The sequence below is a fragment of the Notothenia coriiceps genome, unplaced genomic scaffold, assembly GCF_000735185.1.
Source record: "Notothenia coriiceps isolate Sejong01 unplaced genomic scaffold, NC01 NC01_scaffold00023637, whole genome shotgun sequence".
NCBI lineage: Eukaryota > Metazoa > Chordata > Actinopteri > Perciformes > Nototheniidae > Notothenia > Notothenia coriiceps.
This window is the reverse complement of record NW_011356338.1, coordinates 52,925-65,258: the sequence shown is the minus strand read 5'-3', so window position 1 is coordinate 65,258 and position 12,334 is coordinate 52,925. Positions and strand designations below refer to the sequence as shown.

Below are 12,334 nucleotides of genomic sequence, written 5' to 3'. Positions count from 1 at the left end.
CCCCTTAGCCAATCACATACAATTTGTTCCAGCCCCTGTTTATTCTCTTAAAGGTGATAATCCGCCCACCCACATCATGGTAGAATATCATTAACGAGGAAAAAGTCGAGAGAGACTGGGCTCTGGTTTCAGACAGAGGGTGAAGAGAGGTGCTGCAGCACAGGCAGTATGAGAAAAGAAATGACCTTTTTGAACATTAAAGCATGGAAACATGTCACAATAGTTGAATAGAGTCACAAAATACAAAAATGAACCTGACAGTGATCACAATAGGGCCCCTTTAAATGTACATGAAAAGGTGGAGATGCTCTGCAGGTGTAGCCAAAACACAACTTCATTCACACCCGTGTGTTCTCCACTGCAGCGCTGACAGAAACGTAACACTAGCAGGGGCGTGATGAGAAGTGCAGGCTTTGCTCTGCTTCTGCTCTTTAACGATTATAGTTAATGTATTGTTACAGTAAACCTCTTCAGATGACATTAGAGCTGCCATTTACGTAGACAAGTAGAAAGGCTAATGTCCCGTTAAATATAAACTCCATATGCCCTGACACATGACAGGGAGTTCGGTCTGACTGTTAGCGTAGGTGGGAAGCCCTGTGTCAAATTAAAAACACATGGTGTATGTGAGTCAGCAGGAGAAAGGGGGGATTCCACACATGTTGCCAACGTTTTTTCCTAAACTTTATTTTGTATGATCAACTCTCTCCACGTCTTACAAAGTGTGATGACTCTTGCTTTCTTGGCGTTTGTGTTTGTTTTGTTGAAAGTCTACTCTCAGGGATACCCCGACTCTGGTTTTCCCTGGAGGTGGAAAGGAGAGAAAGCCCGAGCAGTCTCTGATTTGGCGGAGGAAGCTTTCCTTCTCTCCGTAAAAAAAACCCTCCCTGTCGGAGCACATCAGCCAGAGGAGCTCCGGCCAGAGGCAGCTGTCTCTCATCCAGAGGGATTTCACAGCTGCACTGCTCCAGAGCTTTGTGTCACACAGAAACCCTCCAAAACAATGCTCGTAAGATCTATTTTTCCATCTCTGTCGTACAATCCATTACTGTGGAGTGTCGTAACGCAGGGCCAGGGAACCCCGGAGTAAAGAGGCTGGGGTGGGGTAGCCTGTGGAGCGCCTGCTTTAACCCCCCTTTTTACAAAGCATAAAGCATAAATTATCCCCCAAATCTATGTTACACCTTTTAAAGCAACTTTATTCTTACTTATAACCACAAGTTTTACTCTTCTTTTTTAAATGTATGGTCAATAGATTTCATGTATGCTAAATCAAAACCTAATTTCTGAGTTAGAAAAGGAAGCAATGTTGGTTGATTTGACAAAATTGACCCCAGTAGACAACAGATGCTAAACATTTGAATAAAACCCAAAACCTATTGAGAATAATCATATTTCTTTTCTAATGGAAAAACGTAGTATAAAAACTTTTTTTGGCACTAACATAAATTGAAACTTTATACCGATATAAAAACATTTGGGAACGTGTCGTTTTAACCAAGGAAAAAAGGAAAAAGCTAAGCTCTCAGACAGCAGTGGAGTCAGTGAGTCATTCAAGTATTTTAACACAACTGTCCTTCCACAGAACCAAATATTAGTTCAAAGGAAATGGATTTCAATGCCATTTATAAAAATAAATCATTTCAGTGTCAACCAGGATTGCCATACGATACGTCATGTGACACATAACTATTAATCACACGACAAAAGGTCCCATCTGCGCAGAGATAAGACATCACGGCACTCAGGGAGGAAGAAGAATTGCAAAAGGAAGCGAGGCCGCCGTGTTATCATTTCAATCATGCAAAAAGCTCATATGTCTCCATTCTATACAACGCAGAGTGACAATGAGTCATTGTTATCACTTACTGTTGTGGTGTTACTGTGACAATGCGTTGTGTAATAGCAGAACTAACAGATGCATGTTAAATGATGTAAAGGTTTTATAGATTCGGTCATAGATTTCCCGGCAACGTATATTTTTATTGTTACCAAAAGAACAATTAAAATCCGTTATTTGAGAATGGGAAATGACTATCTCCCGTGGGAAAATGTGATGATGGGATTTGATGGCACTCACCCTGGGTTTTCTCCAAGAAGATGACCTTGGAATCGGAGCTGAAGTTCTGCCCGGTCAGGATCATCTGCTGGCCTCCGAGCACGGAGCAGCTGTCCAGGTCCTGCTTCTCCACCATGGGAAGCTCGTGAGCCGAGCGCTGGGCTGCAGGGACACAGAGGGGGAGGGGTGGGGGTTACATTTACTGACTATCTGCTGTCACACACTCGATTAAAGAGACCATGAAGCACCTTAACTAGCATTAAACTGCATACAGAAATGAATTAATTTCATATTCTGTTCCATTGACACGTATATAGACTTTTTGCACTACTTTGTATTTTATTATATATGTTGCATTGTTGGAGGAGCTCAGGTCAGAATAATTTCATTTCCACACTGTAGCTTTGTGAATATGACAATGAAACTTTGAATCTTGAATTAGACAATTGGCAGACAATAATTGGCAACAATTTGATTTCATTTATTGTTTCAAACACGTTTTTAAAGCAAAAATAGATGCAGAAAATCATCATTTCAATTCATCAAATGGGAGAATTGCTGCTATTCTCTACTCAACCACAGTAAAGTAATGAATTGACAGAAGAAGAATTGGAAACTATTTGATTTCATTCATTGTTTCAGCAATTTTTTTAAATAAAAATTGTGAAAAACCTTCAGAAAAACCAGTTATAGTACAGTTGTATACAGTTGTATATCCCTTACTTTTAATCATTAAAAACTGAATATATTTTGGCGCTTTGACTTTTCTGAGACAGAACTATCAATCGATTACTGTAAATCTTTAGTCTAAAGATGAATCACCCTAAACCACCGTGAAAAAAACACCTCTTTTGAAAGCTCGTATTGATGTAACAGGAGAAAAATAAAGGTTTTAACAAGAAGTGTCATTTAGTTTTACAATAAAAAGCTGCTGCTCAGTCATTCAAAGACCACAGCAATCACTTTCTGTTTTAGTCGGCAGCAGTGTAAATCTATCCAATTACAATTTAGAAGAGGTTACACTGGTTTACATACAGTAAAGTGCTGCACAGCTAAATAACAGGAACAACTAGCAATCTGATAACCCAATTCGGCAACAAATACTTCCTTCTGTAGTGAAGATTAAAATGCTGAAAGATATTAAGTAAAGTCAAGCAGTTACATTTTGTACATTCTCAAGGGAAGCGTCTGAAGATGCCAAATATATATGATTTGTTGTGAAATGTGCTTAAAACGATGCACACAACTATTTATTTTCTATTTCAAGGAACGATAATGCCAAGGGGTTAATGTCAGTGTTGCTCTCATGTTATCATCACCCATTAGTTCAGCTGAAACTCCACACTCACTGAGACGAGCCGAGGTGTCGACAAACAACCCCGTGACCTTTGAACGGGATTGTTTGGCCTTACTGCACCACGAGCGGACACAACACAGACCCCCTCATCAGGCCTGACAGATGTGCCACTGTATAAACTCTACACGTGACAGTGTTCATCTCAACAGTTTATTACCATCGTTCTGTCCTTTTTCTGTAATCGGGAAACAGATGGGGAAACGCCAATTCTAAAATGATATCATTATGCGTCATGATTTTTTACAATGACACGAGCCAAGCTATCTCGCCTTGACCAGGGTGTTAGTCAAGGCGAGATAAAAGGACCTTCTTGTTTGAGATTTGATTACACCAGGTGCTTTAATAACACTGTGTACACTACACACACGCACTGATGTACCCAAACACACACTTTACTACAGTGCACACACAGAAACATGCAGCGCCCACCAATTGGATAGAAGCCATGATTTCATAAAGACATCTCTGTGTGCAGGACTCTGGACTCATTTGAATTCAGGTTCCTTTTTTTTAATGATGTTTATAAAGTTTTGTTAACTGATAAAAACATCAGCAGGAAGGGAATCCATAAAGCCTTCACTGTATTCAACTATTTTATTAAAGATGAGGTTAAAAAAGCATATATTTAAAGTGTTTAATGTGACGCTGCTTACAGCACTCGATGGGATGCGAGGCCACTTGGAGAGAGACGTGCTGTCCTCCGGGTTGAGGTATGTGCACACGAAACACAAGACGAACACGCGTGTTTTTCCGACCGACGTCCGTCTCGCCCTTCCTCAGCTCGATGTCGGCGTTCCTGAGCTTCAGGATCCCTGCACAGTCGATTCTGCAAGAAAGGAATATATTTGTAAGAAAAACAGACAAAGAAAAAGGGATATTAAAAAAGGAGTTTGAGTGGAAAGAGTGGAACATATTCAGAAATCAAATGATTGTATTCTCACATTGCTTTCATGTTGTTCTTTGGCTCCAGTGGGATCTCAAGGACTTTGGTGCCGTGGATAACCTTCTCATAACTGGTGGTGGTAACCGTCTTCCCAGTGATGCGGTGCACTTGATAAAAGGCGTGCGGCTTGAGGATGCGCTCATCTGCTGTACCAATGAAGATCTGCAGGCCAAGTGGCTCCTTGCCTCTGTAGCCATGTAACTGCAGACATTAAAAACAATCATAAATCACTAAAAAGCTTCCGCTACAAGGCAATGAAACAGAGATACAGTACGAAGGAAATGTTTGAGTTGCTTTAAACTGGCTGTGATCCAACTCTTGCTCTCCACATGTTGTTTCCCAAGAGGTGGCTAATCAGTGTCAGACCCACGTGGAAAAGCACGAGTCTCCTTTCTGCAGCCTTGAGGAGGAACCAGCAGAGAGCCACTTCCTATATCCTTGTGATCTAGTACTTTCCTAACTGAGTAAAGGATTTAGCAGGGGTCCTGACTGACATTGTCATGATCATTCAACCTGAAAGACACATTTAGTATTAAAAGAATCAGATAGGTGAAGCTGTGAGCTGGTGACAGATATAGAGCCAGATAGGAGGCGAGAGAGATGTTGCTTTTAACCTGAAAGTGCCTCCTGAGGAAACCTGCAAAAACCACAAAGCATCAGCTTGCATCTAAATGCTGGTTTTTGTGCAAACAGTGTAGCGCATAACCTTTATCACTGAATATACAAGTGTGAAGTGAGGTGAGGTGTATTCTAAATATAGAAAAGGTTGCTGCAGTAAGCAGTTTATTTAAAATCCATTTCCAAATTTAAGTCTACTTCATTTGCCATTTTATTCTATTAATCCCATTAAGACTGCTTGTTTTAAAAGCAGCACAATTTTACCTTAAATAACAGATTTAAAATATTCTAAACGCTTGATCTTGTGCTATGTCAAATTACGTAACACTTTGTGGTACTAAGTTGACATTTGCTGTAACAAGCTCATATTTTATAGAAATAAAAGTGTCTGGTCTTCTCTCTGATGTATTTCGGCTTCTCTACCTCAAATGTCTTATTTACAGAGGTTCTTGATGGACAGAAAGCTCTACTTGTTGCTAAAGTACAGTAACCGCAAACTGCAGCTAACAGAAGCCGCTATCGGCTAGTTAGCTCAGTTAGCTCAGTTAGCCGTTATGCTAAGAATGGAAGAGCACCAGGCGAGTATTGGTGTTTATTAATCTTTACATCGCTAGGACAGTGGCAATAAATTTTGTGTGGGGGGGGGTTCAGGCCTGTCTGAACCAGAGCCAGGTGGGCACGCTTTTGAACCAGGTTAGCAATTTGAGCTAACTTGCAATGTCTTGTCTTGTTGCACGTGCTAAAAATGTTGCTATTTTATCAACGTCGTTGCGGTTTTTGAAAAATAAGGAATTTAATCTTAACAAATGCTTTCCATATTTACGAAAGATGTGTAGGCCTATAAGTGATTAGCAATCTATAACTTTTAGGGCACTAAACCACAAAAGTACTGAAATCTACATTATGTTGCTTTAATGTAGTTAGAAAAACTACAAACAGCTGTACATCAATCACATTTCAGAAATGATGAGTGGATGTAGCTGACAGGCTTCACAGCAGCTGCTGGATGTGAGCAGGAACTATGGCAACATGAATGAGCATGTGGCTCCATATCCAGGTAGCACACAAAAAACACACACACACACACACACACACACACACACACACACACACACACACACACACACACACACACACACACACACACACACACACACACAGAGAGAGAGGAAGCTGCCTGCAAACACTCAACAGGCCATGTGAGCAGTCTGCCCGTTGTCATGGCAGTGCAGGAGCAGTGAGTCATGACAGAAAGCAGCGTAGGAAAAGTAAAGTGGAGGGTATGGGGCTCAGAGCGAGAAAGAGGGATGAAGAAGGAAAAACATAAGGAGTGAAGGAGGAAAGGAGGAAGGGAAAGAAGAGGTGAAGGAGGGCGGCCGTGGCTACTCAAGCCTGACCATCTGATTGGCCGGGCAAACCGGGCAGAACTGACCTCAGGGTGAGGCTTTTGGGATGGACAGAAAATGGAAAAGATGCAGGAGAAGCTTCTATTCCCCCATGTCTTAACTATATCCAACAAAACAGCCACAGTAACACAGAGAACCTATTCTTGGACATGAACATGCGGTGTTTAATTTTAAATGTTGTGACTGTGAGAGTAATATTAGCACATTTCCTGATCTACAATTATCCTAACCACAGGCACTATTCATTTGCTTTTACACGCGTCGAGAGAGTGTTTCAACACTTTGAGTCCGCTTCCTAATATGAGACCCAAGCAGTCAACAAACCAGTGTGTAAGAGGAAGTCAGGGACAACATGAACAGAGACCTGTCTGTGTGGTTAAAATAAACACAGGGGCGGGGGCGCACAACAGAAAACTATTTTAAGCTGCAAAGCAGAAGAAAAAAAAGCTTGTGTCGCTCACTGACCTGAGTTCAGTTGTGAGGGTTTTCACGAGGCTACTGGGTGGTTAACATTGTGTCATATGTCTGGGGTGAGAGCATGCTGTATGATTTGTTTTAGAAAGTTTGAAATAGGAAAGGGGTTATGAGAGGAGCCACAGTAACTCACATAAAGTCATTTTCATACAGCTGGCCCTGGGCAATAGCACCACCACCACCACTGAGTGCATAATGAGTGGAAATATCATTACACAGCACTGCCTGAGGCTCACACACTGGAAGGCTGCTATAATTTAATTGACAAGCCTCACAGCATCCTTTCATATGCCCATTCAACACTTTATATAAAGGATATCAAGTACTTTTATGCATTGAATCCAGTTTTTGGTCGTACCTGCACAACAGTATGTCCTCCTGTGGGGGCTTTGACCGCTCCCCTGCTTCCCTCCGTCTCATAGTGAGCTCTGTGGTGCGGTTTGGGCTGCACCTCGATGAGGAGTTCATACTGGTCCGTGCGTCTGGGCATCGGCCATTCCAGAGGAGGGAGAGAAGCCACAGGGATGCTAAAGAGTAAGGATACAAAAAATAATATAAATCATGGAAATCAATAGCCTTATGCAGCTTGGAAGATGGGAATGTTTCTTTTGACCCGGAATTCAACCTGATTTACCTGCGGATGCTGGAAACCAGGGGCTTGGACCAGATTGGGGGGATAACAAAGAAAGGCTCTGTGGTTTTTAAGTCCTGGTCGCAGGACACCAGGTAGTTCCCTTCTGTGTGGTTCTCTGGGTACAGAGTGTAAACCTGGTTGGACGTCTTGACTATTTTAGTGGGCATGAGGCCTTGCTGACCGGGGCCAAAACCATTCATGGCCTCGGCCAGGCTGCTGTGTGTATAGTGGGCGCTTATGTTGTGATCTTCATGGCCGCTGTGGGGAGAGGGGCTGCGGGACCGGTGCCCCAGGACCAGGCCCGGGTTCCTGTACATGTCGTAGGTGCGTTTGCCCTGCGGGGAGGTGGACCGGGAGCTGGGTCTGGAGGAGGGCGAGCGGGCCCCCAGGCAGCCGTCCTCCGCTAGGCTGGTGCGGGGCGAGGTTCCCGGGGAGGTACGGGGGGAGCCAGTGTGGATGTTCTGTAATCTGGGGCACAGGTCTCCGGGGTTCTGGCCGCTGCTGGGGGACACACAGGGGGACGTCCAGGGGGAGTAGCTCTCAGAGTGCCAGCTGGTGGAGGAGTTGCTGCTAGCAGGACTCAGGCACTGAGGCTCTCGGTAGGTGAGGCTGTCATGGCCCGGCACGGTGAGGGTGGGTCGGGGGCTGATGTTCAGGTTCTGGTTCTGCAGGGAATCCCGGACATAGTTGTAGTGCTCGCGGGACGGGGTGATCTCGATGCGGGGGCTCAGGGCCAGGCCTGCAGGCCGGGTGCTGTCCAGGTAGTGTCGGGCCTCCTGGTTCTCATATCCCGAGAGAACCTCTGTGATGTTGTGGTCGATGTAGGAGGGGCTGCAGGACTTGAGGCCGTACGGCGAGGCCTCCTGCAGGGGGTACGCTTGCTCAGACTCAGGATTGAAGATTTTGTGAGGTGTGAGGTTGGGGTCATCTGCAGGGGAGGTAAGAGGGGAAATCGTTACAAACCACATGTTTGCAAATCGTCAGTGTTGCAGATATATTTCCCATTTTCCAATACAGCAATGTTTCTCAATCATTTCAACACAAGTGAACCTTTTTGAACCACACAGACAACTTCACCTGTTGACAAAGATGTTGTTATTTTAACTTTTGAAAGAAAAACACACACATTGTTCAGCTGAAACAAACTCTTCATGTTGACATTTTCTGCAAACCATCACCCAGTAGACTGTCAAATGTACTTCCTGTTTTTATTTTTAGCAACATGAATAAGCCTCTGGCCACACATTAATTATGAGTCTCGAATAACCAAGACAGATTAAGGAGTGATTGCCAACAAAAAGCCCCGGACAAACCTTGATCTCCCGCAGCAAAGTCGCTGCAAGGTGGTTCATATTCAAACAAGTACTCAAACTCCAAATCCTCATCAGGACAGTTCACTCGACTGAGATCTTCCTCCAAGTCTTTCTCGTCGTAAAAAGAGGTCATCTGTCTCAGTGTTTTCCTCACGACTCCTCAGAGTTCAGGCAAAGCGACAAAGTTGGAGGTGTAGCGCTGGGGTGGGTTTGGGGAACCTGTTCAAGTGTCAAATGATGCATCGGTGAGCCTGCAGGAGGTGAGGCGTTCAGGTTTCCTGTTTCTGCCGCGTTATTTTCAGATCAAGGCGGATCTGTTTTCACACTCAGTGCAGAGTTGTCGAGTTCATCTGTGTGTCTGATCACGCCTCTGCTTTGATGCGTCGAGGAAGAGAAACACACAGCTTGGTGGAGATTAATTGCCAGCAACGTTCAAAGTTATCCCTGTGAGGTTTGACAGGCTGTGCTGCCCCCGGGTGTCTGACACCTGACAGTGACACAGCAGGGATCACCTGACCTACAACCACCCATTCAAACTGGGTTGAGATTCAGGTGAGTTTACACGGGTATTAACCAGGTTCCCTGACTGATTGGATTTCATGATATTTACCCGTTAACGTGTCGATACTTTTTTTGCTCTTCATAAAAAAAATGCACTCCTGAGGCAATCCCCAGTTTTACGCACGACGCAGCACACACCAGGGCGTTTCTTCCTCTTGGAGTAGCATACATGCTTAGTCAGCAAAATATAGGCTACAGACGTAGCCTCCTAAACTCCAATAATAACTTTACATGTTTGGGATTTAATGGTGAAGTATGGAAATCGTATCGGAAAACATATCGGACAGGATATACATCTTAAAAATAATGAAAGCACTTTTACTCTTTTAATTTTAAGAGACAACCTGGATTTATATTTTGCACCGTTATATATTATTCTTAGAGTTTTGAAACTTGGCCACTACCTTATTAGACTGTAAAATCATAAGCGAACCGAAATAATGTAATACTCGCACCCAGGTGACTTTAAATTAGTTTTCCTATTACAAACCCATGTCTTTTACTCTAAATGTTGACATCATGTCTATATTAAACGTCTTTTTGCATCCATATCCAAAGTGCCTTTCTCTTTTACTCTGATAAAATAAAGTTATTTCCTTATTAATAACTACCATTATGCTCAGTATCTCCCCCCTCCAGCATCTCGGTGTTTCCCGGGGATGCCCACGCACCAACGCGCGGCAGCTTCTCTCCCCAAACATCAACATCCCATTGAGCAGTTACACAGATCCCTCACACATGACATTACAGCTCGTATCATCGCAGATAACACACTCCAGGGATACTCTATCAATTAAAAATCAAATTGTTTGATTACCAGATAATCACAACACTTCAGCAGTACCTTGATCCATCGACCTCATGGTGTGGTACTGTGCCAGCCTCCAAGTCTCTCTAAACATCTGGGAGAAAAAGCGAAAAAATAAATAAAAAGGAAAAATACTTTCCGCTGAAAGTCAAAGCAGAAGTAGGACTCTTCAGTTTAAAAAAAGATGTTGAAAGAAGGTGGATATAAAACCTCTGTAAGTTAAAAAAGTTCAAGCTGCGACACAGCAGCTGTGCGCAAATGTCCTTTTCTTTTGGAGAAACACGCAGCCCCAGCAGCCACAGCAGCGCTTCTGGTATGAAGTCCCCCTTCCTAGAGCTCTATAAGGATTACTTGTGTATCAAGAGCGGCTTCCTTCCCCGCTCTGGGTGTTTATAATGCTTCAATGCTGTAAAATAACGGGATTCCCTCAGTGTTTCCTCCTGTTTGTGCGCCTTTGCCATGGAAACCTGGAGCCGGTCCATGTCGGAGACTCAGGGCTTTCCTGCAAAGCCACACACTCAGGAATCCATGACGTCTCCAGCTCCTGCGCCAAAGCATTTCTGCGGCTTCTCTCAGACAGTAGCACAAGAACTTCATTGTGGAGATGAAGAAATTACTGTAGGACACTGTAGGAGAGGTAGAAAAAAAAGAAATAGTTTAATGTATGAGTACACTACATGAAATATACTTAACACGGTTTATTAGACTTTTCTGTCTAGTTCAGATTTGTAAATGACTGTAAAGCAGACAGATTTTACATGTTTCTGTGTTTATAGTAATTTAAGACGCTGTGGTTTGTGTTGAACATGGAATATAGAGAATTCCATTGTTCCCATTGAGGGAAGAAGCTGCTCTCCATTTCCATTTCCTAATGGAAATTTGCAGCATCTTCTGACTGGAAAAAAAGACTGACCCCAGCAGCCATCAGGAATACATTCTGCTTTGCAATACAAGTTACTTAAAGTAGCATCCATGGAAAAACAGCATTTTGATATTTTTTAAGCCTTTTAGAGAAGTTTCCTGTTGAAAAGTATTGACTCACTTTTTCATTTCCACACAAAACTTCATTAGTTTCTGGTGTTGTGGAGGGTGTGTCACTCAGGTCAACGAAACACACTTTAAACCATTCTTCACTTCTTTAACCAAACACATATTTTACATAACAGTAAGAGGGATATAATTCTAGTTCAACATGTCATGGGGAACTGTCTAATGCCACTTTTAATCTTGCTCCAGTATTGGCAAACAATATGTTAGTAAATCCAATATACATGACTCATTTCTCAGTCTATGTGCCGTCGAGTGTATTAATAGCTGTGTCACTTCGTCAAGAATTAGCTGGGGAAAGGGCCAGCCATGTCTCGTTTATTGAGGTTTAAACTCACAATTAATTGACCTTTGTAGGAATAACTTGTAGTTTCTATCACTTTTAATAATCCAGCACTTGCCATAATATAAGAAATGCTCGACTAGCAGCGACGGGTCTTTGCTTCATTAAGAAAAGTTTGTTCAGTCTAGCTTTGAAACTGCAGCAGTTTTACAATCACATGAATACATTAATATGTTTTCAGGGAGTCGATAATGCACAGCTAAATATCTGTCCTGAATACATTGGTTTGTGTGGAGTAATAGGTGGTACTGTAGGGCTGGTAGGAGTTGTTTTAACATTAACAACCTCACATATTGCCCAGGAGAGGAAGCTGTAGAATAAGTCCGTCAGAGGAGCCAAGTTAAACTAAACATTTCTGTTTCTGTGCCATGATTTCATGCCTCCTCTGTGCTTTTAGTATAGTATTCCAATATATAAAAGAAAATGAAAAGAAACATGTGATTGGATTCAGCAAAACGGTTTCCCCTTTTTAACACGTTCAAACTGAGATAAACCTTTCGAATTGTCGCTTAGCTCTTAAGATTTCCCCTTACTCAGCATAGCATGGATGAGGCTTTCTAAAAACCATGAAGAAGGTTTGAACAGTTTTTTATTTCTTTATTGGGATATAGGTGATATATGCAGTACACATGCAGTTAAGGCCAGGTTAGAGTTTTTTGTATCTGTAACACATTGGGGTGTTTAAAAGAAAACTCCCAAAGGTCACACAAACTCCTAAGTAGAGATGAATCCAGTCAGCTTAAAGGTCACCTATTGTGCAAAATCCACTTT

General features: G+C 42.7%; 1 protein-coding gene across 3 annotated transcripts in view; it reads right to left on the bottom strand.

The window, feature by feature from the left end:
* The window catches only part of LOC104954702 (nuclear factor of activated T-cells, cytoplasmic 2-like), a 21,351-nt gene extending 10,707 nt beyond the window's left edge, over positions 1–10,644 (bottom strand). For 2 of the 3 annotated variants that reach the window (XM_010781880.1, XM_010781881.1), the window contains exons 1-6: positions 8,805–9,173; positions 7,492–8,419; positions 7,216–7,384; positions 4,358–4,560; positions 4,070–4,242; positions 2,081–2,221 (exon numbers count right to left, since the gene is read on the bottom strand). In XM_010781880.1, coding sequence (XP_010780182.1) covers positions 2,081–2,221; positions 4,070–4,242; positions 4,358–4,560; positions 7,216–7,384; positions 7,492–8,419; positions 8,805–8,937 — 1,747 coding nt within the window. In that variant the 5' untranslated portion in view covers positions 8,938–9,173. Of the gene's footprint in view, positions 1–2,080; positions 2,222–4,069; positions 4,243–4,357; positions 4,561–7,215; positions 7,385–7,491; positions 8,420–8,804; positions 9,174–10,209 lie in introns of those variants that run through there. The other variant, XM_010781882.1, reaches the window with a different exon arrangement.
* Positions 10,645–12,334: the final 1,690 nt, after the last annotated feature.